We start from the raw sequence: 17,785 nt of genomic DNA, 5'->3' as shown, positions 1-17,785 counted from the left end.
GGCCGATGTGAAATCGATTTTTGGCCCTTACATTTCAAATAATTGCATTTATAAAAATTGAAGACTACTGCCGCAAAGCAAATTCCTGGCTACGTGGCTACTTGTTAATCAACACTGTTTTAGGCAGATTTTTATTTTATAAACATTATATATCCATCCAGTATTACGAGGAGGCATTAAGCATTCCTGCAAGCAAGTTTCTGGTTACGTAGCTGATTGTAAGTCAGTAAGTGTGTAATTATTTTTAGTGTTTGAAGAAAGAGTGTAATTATTTTTCGTCGATTTTCGTTTTATTAATATTATGTACTCCTCCAATCTCACGAGGAGGCATAATTTATTTTCGACCTGTATTTTCTCATGACGTTTTATAGAACGTATGCTGTCATCCTGAAATTTTCATGGGAGGTAGAGTGGACCCTTTGTCAGCATTTGACTACGTTTTTAAATTTTCAGATGCACGATTTTTATACCTGAGGTTATAAATATGTTGCACATCGTATATTAAATGTATCCTGAATACTTTAAGATTATGCGGGAAGTTTTACACAAGAGTAGCTACGTCTCGAGAAGAGACAAAATACGACCGATCGAATAGGGTAGTTCCCTTATATTTTTTTACTGCCTAAATCGAAATATTATTATTCCTGGGGTATGTATTTCACACTTTTAGATTTTTTAATGTCTCTATCTATTTTTTGCGATTAAAAATGAAAAGTGAAAATTTTCAAGCGCGCGAAAACGCGACGGCTAAGTATGAATTCTGGAAAAATCCCGTTTGACGTCATCCTGGTTCCGGCTGCCGCCGTGTGAGGCCACCTTGGTACGAGGCTATGAGCGCCGCTATGATGCAGGCTGATGCAGGCTACTATCGGGCAGCGTTTGGCTTTAATAAGGATTATTATTAACCTGTCAAACGAAGGAAACTTTCCGACCTTAGGCAATTTTAATAGGTGATTATGAGATGTTTCCCTGAGCCCTGTGCCTCATGCATACATTGGTAATCTCAGACGATGTAAAACGCCTATCTACTCGTAAAGAAACTAGGTCCCTGTGACCTTAATTGGAGTTTCATCGCATGGGCGCCAATCTAGCCTATTTCAAATAAAGTGAAAATTGACCATAAACATTCGTATAAACAGCGATTTCTCAAACCAAATAATTTGTATATTATGAATACAGTAATGGTGGGTAAAGAATCGCAATCAATGCCTTTCGTTTTCTTTGATAAGGGAAACTACCCTATTATGCCCTATTCGGTAGTGTATAAGTTTTACCCAAAGCATTTGGGTGTAAAAGCCCTCTAGGCTGTAACTTTGTCATATAGCAGCGATTGAATAAATTTTCCAGATTTCTGCTTACGATTTAATACGTCTCTTTTCTTTATTTTTCTCGGAGGAGTTTACATACCAAATTGCAAATATCTGTGTTCTTTTTTCTTCATCGGTCGAAATCAACAACACTCATTCTCGTTTTCTCCCTGGCAACTTCATTACTAGAAGGTATTGAGGGTATTCTTTATAATTGATACAATATTCAACTTATTGAATGATAATTCAAATGTCGATTTTATTTCCATCGCGGCGTTTAAAATATTTTCGTATACGATTGATTCTTTAAAAGCATTATAAAAAAATTCGTTTCCCGCGGCGTCAACGTCTTTCTAATCCAAAATTTCTATCGACAGGACGAGTTACTTGAAATAATAGTAGTGGAACTTTACAGATTTATTTTTGACTCAAAATTAATTTCCGCAAACATATGGCAAGTAGCACGAGAGCATTTTTGGGTGAAATTATCCCTTCAGGTATAATTCAAACTTGCTGGACATAGGCACTTTATTAGATTCTCTGTCAATAGCAGAGATATAGAATTTTCTCACAAGAAATATTCCCAGCGGGATTAATATTTTGTTTTTGAGAGGCAATTGATTCAATTTGCCTATGTATTTATAAGCATTTAATTTTTTTCTTTTGATCTTTACATTTTTTAATTGAGAATTACGCCCAAAGTTGGACGACCATTGTATCTTTATTTCTTCTGGAGGGCTCTAAATTTCCACGTATTAATTTAGTTCCTTTAAATGAAAAACATTTCCATTTTCAGTTTTACAAATGTTTTAACTGTAATTGAGCTCTGAAATGGGCTCTTATTCATGGGCGAAGTAACAGGTGATGAGGAATAAGTGCATGTTGTGTGGCTTTACGTGCTCTAATTATTATAAATGGGTTATCATTTTGGCATGTACCCTAGACCAGGGTAAATATAAAAAATACTGGATGTATGATTTTACGAGCTTTCGAAATAAGCGATTTTTTTCCTTGGGTGTGGGTAGATGAAGTTATTGTGCCATTTAAAAGAAAACAAAAATAGTCTATTTTACTTGTTAGGGTTTAAATTGTCCTTTTTTTAAGCATATAATATTGAAAAAGGAAAAGGCTTAAGTCCTGTAGGTTTATTTATTTTGAAGTGATTCCATAGTAGTTGCACTACATAGTACAAATGCATACTTTTAATTTTGAGAAAAGTTTTTTTCTGTGTAGGAATTGCATTGATAATATGCGGTAAAATTTATTTATATTTAGGTCGATAACTTAGGTAATCTATATTTGACCGTTGAACTAAGGGGGGTTATATTGGATGTATCCCTCTGACTGCATATCTCTTATTTAAAATCAGACGATGCACTGCAGTCTCATTTATTTTAATTCCCTAAAAAGTATCTGTCCTCTTTAATAGTTTTCCATTCGCTCCGCTTTGCGTTGTTACTTTTGAGCGCTTGGCTCTTGAGCCCTAATTTGACTGCGGGACTTCGTATTCTCTTCGGGCGATTCCGCGCGCTGGAAAATTTCCATTTAGCTGGAACAGATGCCGGTGATCCTTTTTTCTTCTCCTCCTCCCAGCTGGTACGCAGCACAGAAAAATAAATTAATTTCCCGTCATTCCACGCACGCCACCAGAGAGGATAGTTCCGTAGCCCTCCAAAGCGTATTTCGCATTTTAGTTATTTTTTTTAACTTTTTTGAATTTTTTTTAACGTCCCCTTGGCCAATACTCATTGGCGGAAAATCGGGTTGTTTTGATGTCTCTCGATAGAAAAAGGGAAACAAAAGCATCAAATAGTCAATCTGCGAATTGCGCTTTGGTCACCGTCCTATTGCACGCTACCGGTGCATTGGAAGTACAAGCGACGAGATACGGTACTTTTTTTAATTTTGGTAATGGGCATGCGTAAAATTAGGTGAAGGTCCTATGTAGGAAAAGGTTTTTTGTGTACTTATGTAAAATAAAAAAATATTCTATTTGACCACATTAATTTCGTACTCTACGAGCGGAATTAATTTTCCTGTATCAGTTTTCTGAGGTGAGGAATTATTTTTATTTTATTTTTAAAATTTTATTTTCAAACCACCGGATACCGCTCTCATTGGCCATTTTATACCAGAGTATTCAACATATGTAACAAGTTAACGTACACGAACAACCATGCCCTCGACCGGGGAAACCTACCCAAGCGGGATTCGAACCAGCGAACCTCTTATTTGGTAGGCGAGGGCGTTACCCCACCGCCATTATATCGATTTCCCATTGGGAAATTAAAAGTAATAGATTTAGAATAAAGGAGTTTGAAAAAATATGTTCGCTAAGCGTATTAAGAGTTTCTGGACAAAGTGGTACAGTAAGTGGTTCGTTGCTTTTTGAGTAAACAGAAGTATGAGAAGAATCATATCCCTATATATTGGAATAATTTTTTTAATCTTGCGTAGAATGTCTCTGTCAGGCATTCAGGATGATGTGTTTTGAAGCAGTGTGTTGTAAAATAAATGTATTTTTCAGTTACTTAACTGTGGAAATAAAATTGCATTAACACCGGATTAAAAAATAATTTATCTACCATTACTATTTGACAAAATTATTTCCCCTTTAAAAGATAACATTTATTGTAAATATATAATTTTTAGAAATATTTACGGTTTAACAATACTAATATGAACTTAAGTTATGAATAGGTGCCTTAAATTTTTATGGGTGTTGAATGTAGGTAGTTGTTTTTTTATGCATACTGATTTCGTACCCGATTTTCTAATGCATCATTTCAACGATTTCGATTGTTCCATTCGTTCAATTATAATTTGCTTTTCCTTTGTGAGTCACATTATATCATAGCACCGATTTCCTAATGATAATGAACCTTATTTTATTTAGAATAGAGTTGATAGAAAAAAATGGTTCATATTTGTACAGCATTTGTTCCGTTGTGAATGGTTAGCTCTGAGCTCCCTCCCTACTTGAGAGCCTTGTAGCTATGACACTAAAGTGCACCTTCTCAGCCTTCATAGTTACAATTTTAAATCGGTAAGTATGACTTATTATACGTTAAAGTACAAATAATGCAAGTTGATTATTAGAATCCAAATTTTGTGTCGCTGTCTTTTTTTCATTACGAGGTGGATTTAAAATAATTCAAAGGATCTGATGAGGAGAGTTCATTATAGTGGAATACTACTTTTGCGAGGACACAGTGTGTCTCCCATTCAATTATTCTATTGCATTGGATGCTCCATACAAAATCTCATTGCCCATCACGAACTTCCAAGCGTTTTCCAGTCCCGATTTTCCTCAAAATTCTTTACCCAGTGATTTGTTTCCTTTTCGAAATAGAATGGATCCCGATGCCGAGCGTGGAATTCCGTCGCATTGGCAATTATGATGACCGCTGGCCGTACACATGAGTTTCCGGCTCGATCGCCGCGTGTCTTTCTGCGTGTATGGTTCGGCCCAGTACCGCCGAGGGCGCTGGGGAGGGAGAGAGAAATATGGCGCTAATTGAACGCGGCGGCTGACGCTTTTCTCTCTTTTCTCGCCTTTCGTCTGTTTTTTGTTTTCCACCTCTGAGTTTCCCGCAAAATATTCACACCACCACGCTTTGGGCTCGTTCATTCCTCGAGCCAATATTTATATTGTATTTTTGAACATTTATTTTTTGCAATTTCTTTGGCTGCAGAGGTGTTGGTCTCCATTGAAATGAAAATATTATTTTTGCTTTGCCAAAGTCTCGACGTATTCACAAGTCTTCTTCAAGGCTGATAATCATACTTTGCAACGTACAACAGTCAATTACAAAAAGTATATTGGTCTTATGTGATTGTAGTAGTAAAAAACTCATTCTATATTGTTATTTATGTTTTTCTGAGGTGGTGGTTGAGTCAGCAACCTAAAAAACGGAGAGACTGTCCACAGGGGCACCTATAATCCAGAAAAAAATCATTTTACAAATGATAATTGTATTTATCTAATCAGGAATAAAATCATTATTATCATTGTAAAAAATTAAAAATATTCACTTCAAGAAGCTGAATACATTGTTATCATTTAGTTATGGTGAAGTTTATTTGAAAAAGTATGCAAATTTAAGCCATATGCATTACGTCAGGGAGATGAAGATGATCACCTTTCATTTAAATCTTACCATAAAATTGATGGTTTGATGAGCAACTTTGTGAAAGCGATTCATTATGAAAAATGAAAAAGAAGAAACTTTTTGCTTTCACATGAAATATTTATTCACAGATTTAAACGACCATGGTTTCAACGTAAGACGTCACCATTAGGTGAAATCTACAGAGGTCCAACACATTTTATTTATACCAGGCTTGGACCTTTTATACGAGGCAACATTTAAACAACGGGAACTTTTACACCATAAAAGTTCTCGTGTCATAAAATCAGTCTATACCAATGTACGACACCGATGAGAAAGACACTCGCTGAAGGGCGTGTACATATATATCCGAGCTGTACTCACTCCCTCCTATTTTCCCGCGGCAGATTTTGTGGGCGCCTACCCTAAATTTGTATCGTAATTTATGCCCGGTACTCTTGCTTCGTGAACATTTTAGCCATCGCATATTAGGCTTTGGAGGCCCATCTGCGCTAGCTTGGTCTGGACGTTAGAGTTTATTGCGACCTCCTCTTATGCTATGATGACAGTGGCTCGTGGTTGGCCGACAAAAATCTGCTCTCGGAGAGTACTTGCCATAATCCCTTCTACGTGTTAAGTTTACCACTGACCTGATGGATGACAGCGTTGCCAGCTCTAGGTGGATTCATTTCTCTCTCTCTAATGTATCTTTCTCTTGAGCATGAGTTTACCACTCCGCCATATGGATTAAAAAATATCAATTATTAATGAATGTAATATGAAGGATCAACTAAATCCTAAATAATTTTAGTAAAGTTGCTTTGAATCATATTTACTCTTAATTCAAAGAAAAGGCAATATGATGAAATGGTATGTGTAAACCCTTAACCGGTGACGTGCGGTCTGAGAGACCGCTGCGTTTCTAAAATTATGAATATTTTCAAAATTAATATTTCAAAATATATATAATCCTCGTTAGCGTCTTAATTTTGTATATTAAGGACATAGCAATCTTAAAATCATAACTTTCTTATTATTTATTTCTGAAAATTCGCAACTGAATTTCAGTAGCGGGCTGTGAGACCTCACGTCCCTATATTGGAAAAACCAATAAACTTAATGCTGGTGGAAATAATTCAAAAAGTTGTTGAAAATAAACTCCTAGTGATTTTTCAAGAAAATATTAGCAATTAATAATTTGTAAGGAAGCATTTTTAGTTCCATAACGTGGATAATTAAGTACTTAGTTAAAAACCCTGTAAACCAAAATGGTTGCCACAACGTTGCAGCTACGTCTCACGGCAACCAACTGGGAGTTCCATGCAACGTTGTGACAACGTCTTATTTACTGCCAAACGTCCTCCGTACTACGTTTTCACAACGTCTTCACAACATCTTTGCAACGTGACACATAACATGATTGCAACCTGCCCGCAACCTTCTGTAAACCATATAGGTTGCCACAACGTTGCAGCTACGTCAACCAACTGGGCAAACAACTTTCATGCAACGTTGTGAAAACGTCTAATTTACTGCCAAAATTTAATCCTTACTACGTTTTCACAAATCTTCGCAACCAGAAGCGTAACGTGATGCAACCTTTAATAAATAATACTTTAAATTGCGTCGTTTCAAATGAATTTTTTTTATTTTTCCTCATTTACAATTCTTTTTCCTCTCCTCCCCCCTCTTATGCCTTGACTCGGCATGCCTGAACCAATCAATAGCCTTATCCTTGATGTCCTTATAGCCATATTCTTTCAATGTGGGCTTGCAACCGAAAGCATCTGAAATTAAATTTTAGTAAGGATTTTAGACACAAGTAGTTTTATTGAGCAGTTTCCATTTTGAAATAATTTTATAAGCACAACATACCAATTATACAGGCACACGTTCTGGTGGCACTAAACTGGATTTTTTTTGTGCTCATTTTAGAATGGCCAAAAAATGAAAACCTCCGACCAAGGTTATTGGTAAAGAGATAGTATAACATGCCGAAAACACCCTCAGTTATGTTATTCCCACCTCGTCTGCATAACTCTACAGTCTGAAAAATCAGAGGAATTTTTACAACACAAAAAACTCACAAATAGCTACTTATAAAAGCCCATCAAGCAAATGACACTCAAAAGTTTTTATTTTACCAGAGCTGCGTGGAATGGCTTTTTGAGGAGTTCCACCTCCAGGGCATCAAATTCCTCCATTGTATCCATGGGGAATTTCCAAGACAATAATAATTCGTTGTCTCTTTCATCTGGCATCTGGCAGTTCGGCTTAGCTCTTTTCAAAGCCCGAATTTCCTTTAAAATTTCCAGCTGCGTCTTCTCGATTCTCGTTAAGTACTGAAGAAAGTCTTCAGAAATAACTATGGGACCAGAAGAAGTTTACATTACTAAAAATGTATAATGTACTTTTCATCTTATTATAAAGGTGAGAAGTAAATGGGCTATAATATAATTAAGACAGTAGTTTTTATAGGGCCATTTTTAAATAGATGCACATAACCAATAAGATGTTATGGTCAGCTGATGAAATTAGCAGGGTTATTCCAGTAAACGAAGCCATAGGTTTCATATGGCCTACCCGAAATCAAGGCAACCAGCGAATCTAATTTCGGTGGGCCAATTGGTATGGCTAGGCTATGGTATGGTATGGCTAAAAATTTAGTTATGGGTTATTTCGACTTATGGCCTGGCCATACGATTAGTGGAATAGCCATGCAGGACTGCTTATGTAGCAAGCCTTTGCAGCTACAGCATTATCGGACAAAACAAGTAGCATGCACAGAGGAGATCCCATGCATTCACAAGGTATCTTAAGCATTCACAAGGTATCTTTAAAAGTTTCTCCCAAAACCAAACATAAAAATAATTATTTGGCAAAAAATTATCATATTTTCTAAGAAAATATTTCAAATCTTGAGTAAATGAAAAGAGACAGAAAAATAGGGAAGAATTAGGCCTCAAGGACAAACAAACTGTGAATTTTGCATTGCAGGATTCGTATGCCATTTTCCACAAATGACAGAATAAATACCCATATTTTTACATCTCTATGCTACCTTGTCCATCAGACCAAATTGTGAACCCTATCCATTAAGAGCATTCAAGCTTATCTCCAATGTCCAAAAATTGGAAAAAGTGGACACAAATTTACTTATGCACACAATTATTACAAGGTAAAAGTACACAATAAGTAATCAACTCTGATAGTTGAGCATCTCTCACGAATCTAAAGCCTCAATGATAATCATATACTTAGTGAAAGAAAGAATGTTAATATAAAACAAAATACAGCAATGATAATGACATGAAAGTATAAATTAAGAAGGAAATACATTTCATAGAGTAATTTCTGAGAACTTACCTTCCCTCCGAGTTGTTCCCCCCTCTTCAGTTTTAAGGCATGAGGCTGGTGGGGATGGTGAAGCTCCTAGAAAGAAGAAAGACTTCATATACATCAAATATATACATACATTGTCTAACACAAGATTTACCTCAGAGTAAACAATTTTGAAAGCTAGGCCAAAATAGACAATGCACTAATGCAACCTATGAAAATGCAAAAGGAAATGGCAAGTGCGCAACACTAACAGTCAGGGCTAATAATTCAAGAAAATAAATAAGAAATATAACTCCTTACTGCTTGCATGTTACCTATATGTTAGTAGGGAATCACTCGAGCGATGTAATGATAAATAATGAAATAGCGAAGGGAGACTTGACCAAATTTATAAACACAAACCACAAGGAAACAATGTCATTGAAAATATTGATTAAGTATAGTCAATTGATTTTTTACTATTAATATCATCATCCTCACATGATATAAAGCTACAAAATCGCTCACTTTCATCATAATTCTAACCTCTTACACGCCACAATTTTGACTGTACCTTCATACATGCATCAGATTGTGCCGTTACGTACCCCGTGTGAAATGGCTTTAACCTGCTGGAAGAATTCAAGCACCCCTGCGATTGGTGAGGGGTGTCAAAAAGAGGAAGCACTCGAATCACGTGACTTAAACATCTCTACACCCACCAAACACCCGCTTGAAAGTTGCAAGTGCCATTTTACTTGTTAATTTTATAGAAGTCCCAGAGATGCAGCCAGAATATTTCTATGAAAGAATCTTTGCTATTCAAGATTGAATATGGTAAACCTTGACAGTAGGGCCACCACTTACATAGGACTTCTCGAGAATTTAACAGTTCCACTAAGCAAAATTTATTATTAACGATGATTTATAAAAATTTCCACTACTTTAAAAAGATACAGTGCCACCTGATATTGTAAAGATTAATGTCCCACTAACTGTCGTAGGCATCAGTACAAAAAACTGAAATATTTGAAAGAAACTTACTCTGACTAGGTGAAAACACTGGAGGGGTCATGGTGGAGATGCGCCTCTCACATCTCTCAGGAGATGAATCATCACTGTCAGAGACTGATAATGAGAGAACAAGTTATTCATATGAAAAGATTTTCTCGCATACAATACTTTCAGATGTTTATTTACATCCATGATTTATTGCTTAAGCATTGCATTCTTCATTCTTAATTCAGTCATATGATGTCTTTAAAAAGCGACTTACAATTTCTCCTAATTCTGCCCGGAGTCTTCTTGGTAAACCTTTCTTCATCACTATCAATGATAGCAGCTTTCCTTTTACGATAACCTCGCCCCAAAGGACGGTGGGCATCGACGTCTGACGTATCAACTGCATCCTTCTCTAACTCAACAGCCTTTATAAATTCCCCTGGAAATGGTTAAATGTTAGTAAGCTTAAATATAATTTACGCTAATATATATAATACTAATAATAACTATATAATATGCTTATATATAATTTACGTAAATAAGCTTAAATATAATTGTTCAGAGTCAAATCCACAAACCCACAGCATCTGGCAAAATAAAATAACACACCTGTTATGCTTTGGGCAAAATGGCGGACCTGGTATTGAGGCCATTCTTTTTTTGCTGCCACACAAGATTTAATATAAAAGCGAACCTCCCGCTCCGGAAGACTTGAGGGGGGGAAGAAACATTCCTCCTTAGATTCCGACAACCAAGAACTTGGGATTGCCTTGCACTCCTTCGTCTCCGCAAACTCCACCACAACCCATTCCTGGAAAGGAATAAAATATCATATAATGGAAATCAGTCCATCGGAAAGAGTGAAATTCGTGAAACACACTGCAATATCTTTTCAACTAACCTTTAAAAATTATTTCATTCCCACAGGGAATGAATTATTGTAACAACGAAAACATAGTCACAGTCAACTATAGGAATATGAACAGCCTTATTCAAAAAGTCGTTCTCACTAATTACTTCCTCTTTGTCACTCAAGTCTTTCACTTTATACACACCAATTAAGTCAGAATTTAGTGGTTTTGTAAAAAATGAGTCTTTAAAAAGATATTTCCTGCCTACAAAACAAACACCATCATCCACTGTTGCTATTGTCTCAATGAGAAAAATTTCACCGGATTTAAGAATAACACAACTGTCGGCACCATTTCCAATCCGTCCAAATTTAGTGTAAACATAGTTGTACAGTGGAGAAGAGCAGTTAATATGTAAAGGAACAGCACTAAGTTTCTTCTCCGAATCTTTTTTCTCCTTTACACAGTGATGCTCATGACTGTATAGGTCCATACTTTCTGTAATCCGGCGGGCAACTGACTGTAAGGGAAGTCGTGTGTTTAGCGCCATTCTTTTCAGCTTCTGGAGGTGATTTTCATAGCTAAAACAGCTGAACTTATCCAATGGGCCAAACTTAATAGCATCATCGACTAAATGAATGATGCCATGAACATTATATGTACAATTGTGAACACCATAAAAATCAGGAAAGGCCTCCACAAAGTACCTCAAACTCTTCCGAGCAAAATCCAGCAAGTCCTTATCCTCAAGGTACTTCTGGGAACACAGAATGCGAACACCAGCATAAAGACAAAGAAGATGAGTAGCGACTTCCTCATTGACTACTTTCATAATTAGCGGGGCTGTGTACACTATAAATAACCGAAATTCAGTTGCTTTCCAGTGACAAATGTCACGCAGCATTCTGGGTTTTCGCTGAAACTCGTAGCATGTGTATTTTGCTATGTGCATCTGAATAACATCGATCTCCTTCAATTTGGAAGCACTGAGTCTAACATTTTTGTGACCACTGAGAAAGCTATGGAAAACTTTTCTGACTACACCCAAGCAAACCAAGTGCATATAGTCATACGGGAAATCTGATACAAAATTTATTGGAAGTTTTTCCAAGGGCGAGACACCAGTATGGGATTCTTCATGCGATTTCTCTCGAAATGAGTGATCTGTTTTCTTGGTGCAGTTAGTATCAAGAAATACCATTCTCCTCTCTACATACTGTCCCTCAACAACGCATTTTTCACAACCATAGTATGAATTATGGCCCTTAACTTGCTTCAAAAACGATCTGGCGGGTGCATCGCACACGAAAGAATGAATTTTGAAGGAATACATTACATTTCCAATGCAGGCCCCTTGGTCGACCAATGCCTTCAATTCTTCCACCACATCATAAAGGTACTCATTAAGGGAACTCGGCTTCGAGTATCCCCAAAAAATGCCGACAGTAAAAGGAAAGGGCTTTTCCATAGACATCACCGACATCAGAATTGGCCAGAACTGGCTGCGGGAACTCTTTGAAAGTGGCAGTCCGTCAACATTTACTTGGAGCTCTATTACACTGCCCTCGACAATCGTATCTCCAACGAGTATATTTCTTAAGGCATTCAGAACACCAAAATGAAAATATTCGCCATTGGTTACTTTTCTGATGGCTAATGTGCGTGGTGTTTTACGGAGAGCTCTCGCATCCGTAGGAAGTGCAGCAAAACAAGAATGTTTCTTTAACAGTTTCAGCAATTCCGTAACCTTATGCTGCGGTACTTTGTCGCTCCACACTCTTAATTCATCCGCTAGTGATTCTACTTCGGTCGGATTAATGTCAGAATCATAAGGACTCGTGTCACCACTAAGACTTGAGACATTGAGCTCCTCATCACTTGTTATAACATCTATGGCAGCATTCGATGGACCTTGGTGGTCTGAATTTTCTGGAATGACGACTGTAGATGGTATACATTCATTACACTCCGTTAAATCACTTTGAGGCGTACGAGGAGCTGGAGGCTGAAATCTACGCCGATATTGTCGCGCACTTAAATCGGTGATCTTTTTATATGAAGCTTTTGGCATTTTGTATAAACTTAAATATGTCCTGGGCCTGATTAAATATGTACCGGGAACCAACCGTGTGCACGTAATGGTAAATAAGCGCTATCACATGGCAATCTGAAATCCAAACCCCAAAATATATAAAATAAGGTGACTGCATGTCTACCAATAACCTAAAAATTACCTATTACGAAAAAACTTACCTTCATTATCGATTGGAAGATCGAGCCCAAGGGTTGAAACAGCAATATTTCAGGCCAGAAGTCGCAGCGAACACTCCACTCACCGAGTGACACCAAAAATCGTAATCCAGACAGGCGTGGTTCAAAATAATACAGCAAACAGATACAATATTACGTCCAGAAATCAAAATCCAAGAGAAGGCGGTCAGTAATCAGGAGATAGAGGTAATAGTGGTAATGTTGTTTCAGGATTCGATGAACACAACTTCGCACGAGACACTGCAGCTTTAAAGGTCGCAACCGGAAGAGGAAAAGCGAAAAAACAAAACAGCGTTAAGCAAAAAACAGTTGAGTCAGAGATGAACTACACATTACCGGGATAATTTAAATAGTAATTATAACGAAAGATGAATATAGAAGACAACACTCAAGCACAACGTGATTTTAGGTATCGGTATTTTGAAACGGTATTACCTTCGCATTTAAAAGTTCGCATCGCGGAACAAAAATTCCACTAATTTTTATTCCACTTGTCCGGCAAAGCGTTTTTCAAGCCTCGGCGATAATACAAACGTTCCATGTATGGAACATTTGCTATAGAAACCAAAACGAAAGGAGCTGAAATGTGCGTACATTTTCGGAGTAAAGCTCAACACATTCATAGTTTTTCGACACGTAGGGAGAAATCGTTAGCAAAAATTAAAAACTTTGAAGCTTCGGCCTCATTTTAGCGCAGGAACTATTACCTATTCTTTTAACTCAATATTTTCATATTTCAATGAAGGAGGGAAAATTGTTGTAAGGACGTTGCAAAGCAACCTGTCTGCAACGTTGCAAAGAGACCTTAGTAGCTCTGCAACCTCGTGCAACCTGTCTGCAACGTTGCCAGGACGTTGCAAAGAGACCTCAACAGCCCTGCAACCTCTGCAACCTCGTGCAACCTGACTGCAACGTTGCTGCAACTCATTGTGTTTACTGGGAAAGTACCATAATAATAAAAACTCAAGTGCTTTTGATTTCAGTTTTTTGTTCCTGTTTCAAATAACAGTTTTTACTGAAAAAGTTGGTTCGTATTGGGAATGCATAGCATTAAATATAAGTTTTATAACAGTTGAGAAGTCGAAGAAACATTAAACTAAGCAATAAAAATGACTTTACAGCGTATTATGAATTTTTATTTTATTGCGGTCTCCCCGACCGCACGTCACTGGTAGTGTAACAAGAATTGCACGTCACTAATTAAGGGATAAAAAGGAATAATATTTAAATTGAAATGAAATGTTAAAAAGGAGTTAATTTTTTATAATAAATAAATATTTTGGAATTTCTTGTCGACTGCATTAGATGCAGTTGACATTATGCTGATTTCCTTGAAACCCCCGATTGTAAATGGTAACATTTTTGACAACGCTTTACTCAACACGAGTTTTGCTAAAGCGTGGAGGGGAATGATCCATTAGAGCCTGTAGTAAAATGCAAGCGTTGCAAGTTTTAACAATAAAGTCTGTGGACTGGAAAAACCTTATCTTTGTTGACATAAAATGTGCTATGGTATCGTTAAGACAGATTTTTACAAGAAACGGGCCTAAATAAATGGCTTCAGTTTAAAAAATTGAAGGGTGACACCAGTAGCCATTCTTAGCATCAGGAAAGTCTTTAATCTGTGAATTAAGGAAAGCTGCGCGATTCGAAAAAACTATAACGAATGAAAGGAAAATGGAAATTGAAATTTATTCCTTGTATAATATACAGAACTTGAGTAATACAAATTTTTTTTACATAAAAAAGGAACATTAGGCCCCCCTTAGGATAATTCCTGTTTGGGGATAACCGACTCTTCAAAAGTCGCTCTTTTAAGATATTAGCTACATAACACGAAGTACATAACACACTGCAGTTTTGCTGAATCACAAAATCAACACAAAAAAATAATTTTCTTGATTTCAAATGACCAATCTATTACATTTTAAGGAAACATCTCTCTTTGTTTAACGAGATGTGAGATGAGGCAAGAAAGTAAATTTCAAATCTAAACATAAGTAAATCAGGAAAAAAAACATTTGCTGGAGCACAAAAAACTCGATACAACAACAATATATCAGAGAATAACCTTTACTCAAACTTTTTAATCAAGTACTCCACCTCCTTGTTTTTGAATAACCGATCTTTAACACATTTTAGGAAACTTCTCTCCTGTTACACAGTTATAACGTGAATTAGGCTGGTAGCTGCTTAAGACTCTAAGGCTACGTGCTAGGCTTGAGTTGCATTAGCCATTAAGAATGGACATCTTTCAGAGCGACAAGGAAAACATCATCATGATCTATGAGAGCCTATAGTAAAATGTAAATGTTGAATGTTCTATTAAAAATTCTAAGGACAACCTTACAACCCAATAGGTACAACATTACTAAAACTTGAGTAAAAAATAATCGTGTAAATTATACAGTTTTTCTTTGTTTTACCTGCCGTTGGTTACTGGGAAACGGTCATAAATTAGTATTGCAGTTTATGTTCGACTCGTTTGTGGCTGGTTTGGCTTCGCAGCCGTTTTTTTTTCTCCCGTTCAGACGACCCATCGGTGGGCAGCGATGCCATGTTAGCGTTGGACGTCGCGGAACTTGGATCGACGGTCACCCTCGCCTTGATGGCTTGTGGTTGTTCAAGGGACCGTGTGGGTTTCCACACCCTTCCCCTCGCCCCCTAGTCCCGCGTCTGCCCCGAATACCCTGGGTGAACCCTGCCATGGCGGCGCCGGCGGTCGCATTAGCGATTCGCCCGCGTCACATCGCACGTTATCCTCTCCCGCACCCAGCATATCTGCATCCACTTGCCGCACCCACTTGTTTCCAGCCGTCGCCTCTTCTGCCGCGCCCGGCATCAGGTGCGCGGAAAAATTTGCCCAAGTGTCGTGGCCAACACCCATCGAGCTTTTTACTCAATTTTCGGGTTTTCTTCATTGACCCAGTCATTATGGGCCAGATTTTGTGTAATATTTTTGTTTAATTTTCTTAGGTTGATATACTTTGAATATCGAAAGAAGACCATCAACTAATTCATCGGTTAATTTTTATTTTTTTTCTAATATTAGCATGTTTTGGCTAATAGCCAGCCCTCTATTTACAAATTTAAGGCAGTCCCGCTGCACACAGTGGGCGGAAATCGAAAAAAGCTTGACAAAACTAATATCTCCGTTATTATTCAACGTAGATCCACGATTTTTTCGATTTTCAATTATTTTTACCTCCTTAATCCGATTCTAATGTTATTTTTGCTCTAGAACAATCAGGGGCTTCTTTAAAATAAAATGGCGGAAACAGTGAAAATTCCCTAATTTTAATATTAAAAGCGCTGCATGTTAGATGCTTATTATATTCATACAAGTACTATCACTGACTTAGAAACTTTGATACATAACCCTAAACAACTTAACCGTGATGTATCGATACATCATAGAATGTATAGATGCGTGGTATCTATGTAATATCAAGGATATGGATTTTACCAATGTATTCCACGGAAATTAATGCAAGTATTTTTCGATTATTTTCATTAGAAGTTAAAACCATATTTCTTTTTCTGAAATGAATGACTAATGAAATGGAAATAATGCATACCTGAGTAAATACAGTTATAGGTCTTCGTTACCTGAATCAATCTCGTCTCCATCTGACTATGCGTTCTCGTCAATCAGGAGGTTCCTAGCTCCCTTAGATACCTTCACATTTCCGTGATTCGAATCGATTGATGAGGATACTATTGCGTCCGAAGATAGAATAAGTCTTAGAAAAATAAAATTTTGCACTGGAAAATTTTCTGGAGTGCTGCTCTTTGAACCTCCAAATATCCTTGTGCCTCGATTCAAGGGCCTCCTTCGACAATTGTCCAATGGGTAGCACTGCTGCGTTTACAATACACGCTCCATGTATTAGAATCTTATGCACAGTTGGGGGTATATAATACCATTCAGAGTGCTCCACATAAAGGGCGGCAGTGGAAGAGCAATACTCGCGGAAACGATATTCATCAATTAGAAGTCGCTAATTTCCCAAAAAATCCTTTATCTCTGCATCTCCCCCAATACTAAAGTTTTTAATAGAAATTTGAATGCCATTAGTTTTTTCGACTCTACCGTCTACACCATTCTTTGGCACATAGCATCGAGCAGTTCTTTTCGAGTCACTTTCCTCCTCTTCATTTTCTCCCCTGTCGGAGATAATAGCTTCTAAATCTACAAGCCCCAAAAAATTGCTACATTTTCTAACGTTGCCTTATCGACATAAAATATTTCTACAACTAGTGGTGTTAATCATACTTGTGACCGATTAATGTATTCCCTCCGTCGTGTACGACCTCTCTGTATTAGAATAAGTTCAACAACCGGTAACCAATCGATGGGCTCACCTAGGAGAACTCCTCTGTCAGTAGTCACTGTGGCTAAAAGACGCCGATGTTTCAACATTCACCAGCTAAGTTAGACTGACCGTATGAGTAAAACTGAGGAAGCAAGACATTATCTAAGACAATAGAACGTGTGAATTTTTGGGAAAACCGCCCGGTAAATCGCCAGCTAACTCGTTCACTAGCGTGTTCCAGAGAAGCGATCTTTTGGATGGCAATAACCGATGCACGTGCGCTGCGGTGGTAAAACAAATAGCGGCGAGTTTCAAAGAAACAACCTAGCCCCAAACACCAAATTCAAGAGCCCCACATTTTGAAGGAACATTAAGCTGGAGTAGTCAAGAGGTGTTACTTAGAGAACTACTAGTAGTGGAAGCGGATTACCGCCCCAAGGAACAATTGCGGTCTGTCGGTCGTGTGCACTGACCGCGGCTGCTTCGATTCTTTCCCTCTCCTCAAGGTCGGAGGGATTTCTAGTTTGAAGGGACCTAAATTGCGGGAAATTCCCTGTACATATGTATGTGAGAATAAGTACGAATAAGGGAACAAAGCACTCTGC

The 17,785-nt window shown here is 37.5% G+C and overlaps 1 protein-coding gene across 1 annotated transcript; it reads right to left on the bottom strand.

Moving 5' to 3' along the window:
- Positions 1-7,038: 7,038 nt before the first annotated feature.
- Positions 7,039-13,490, bottom strand: LOC124167200. Its single transcript, XM_046545044.1, has 8 exons — positions 12,847-13,490; positions 10,352-10,553; positions 10,017-10,181; positions 9,785-9,868; positions 8,786-8,851; positions 7,564-7,784; positions 7,295-7,466; positions 7,039-7,206 (listed from the first exon to the last, which is right to left on the bottom strand). Exons 1-8 carry the CDS (start codon positions 12,850-12,852, stop codon positions 7,076-7,078), a joined length of 1,047 nt encoding a protein of 348 aa, XP_046401000.1. The 5' UTR covers positions 12,853-13,490; the 3' UTR covers positions 7,039-7,075.
- Between the last annotated feature and the right edge of the window lie 4,295 nt (positions 13,491-17,785).

The sequence above is a fragment of the Ischnura elegans genome, chromosome 10 (genome assembly GCF_921293095.1).
Source record: "Ischnura elegans chromosome 10, ioIscEleg1.1, whole genome shotgun sequence".
Taxonomy (NCBI): domain Eukaryota; kingdom Metazoa; phylum Arthropoda; class Insecta; order Odonata; family Coenagrionidae; genus Ischnura; species Ischnura elegans.
This window is presented reverse-complemented; position numbering and strand designations above follow the sequence as displayed.

What these genes read in the sequence shown, in the direction of transcription:
- LOC124167200 (XM_046545044.1), bottom strand. An exon ending in TTTTGCCCAAAGCATAACAG is followed by an intron (nt 10,182 to 10,351) that starts GTGTGTTATTTT and finishes AACCATTTCCAG; the next exon opens with GGGAATTTATAAAGGCTGTT. An exon ending in GGGCAGAATTAGGAGAAATT is followed by an intron (nt 9,869 to 10,016) that starts GTAAGTCGCTTT and finishes TCTCATTATCAG; the next exon opens with TCTCTGACAGTGATGATTCA.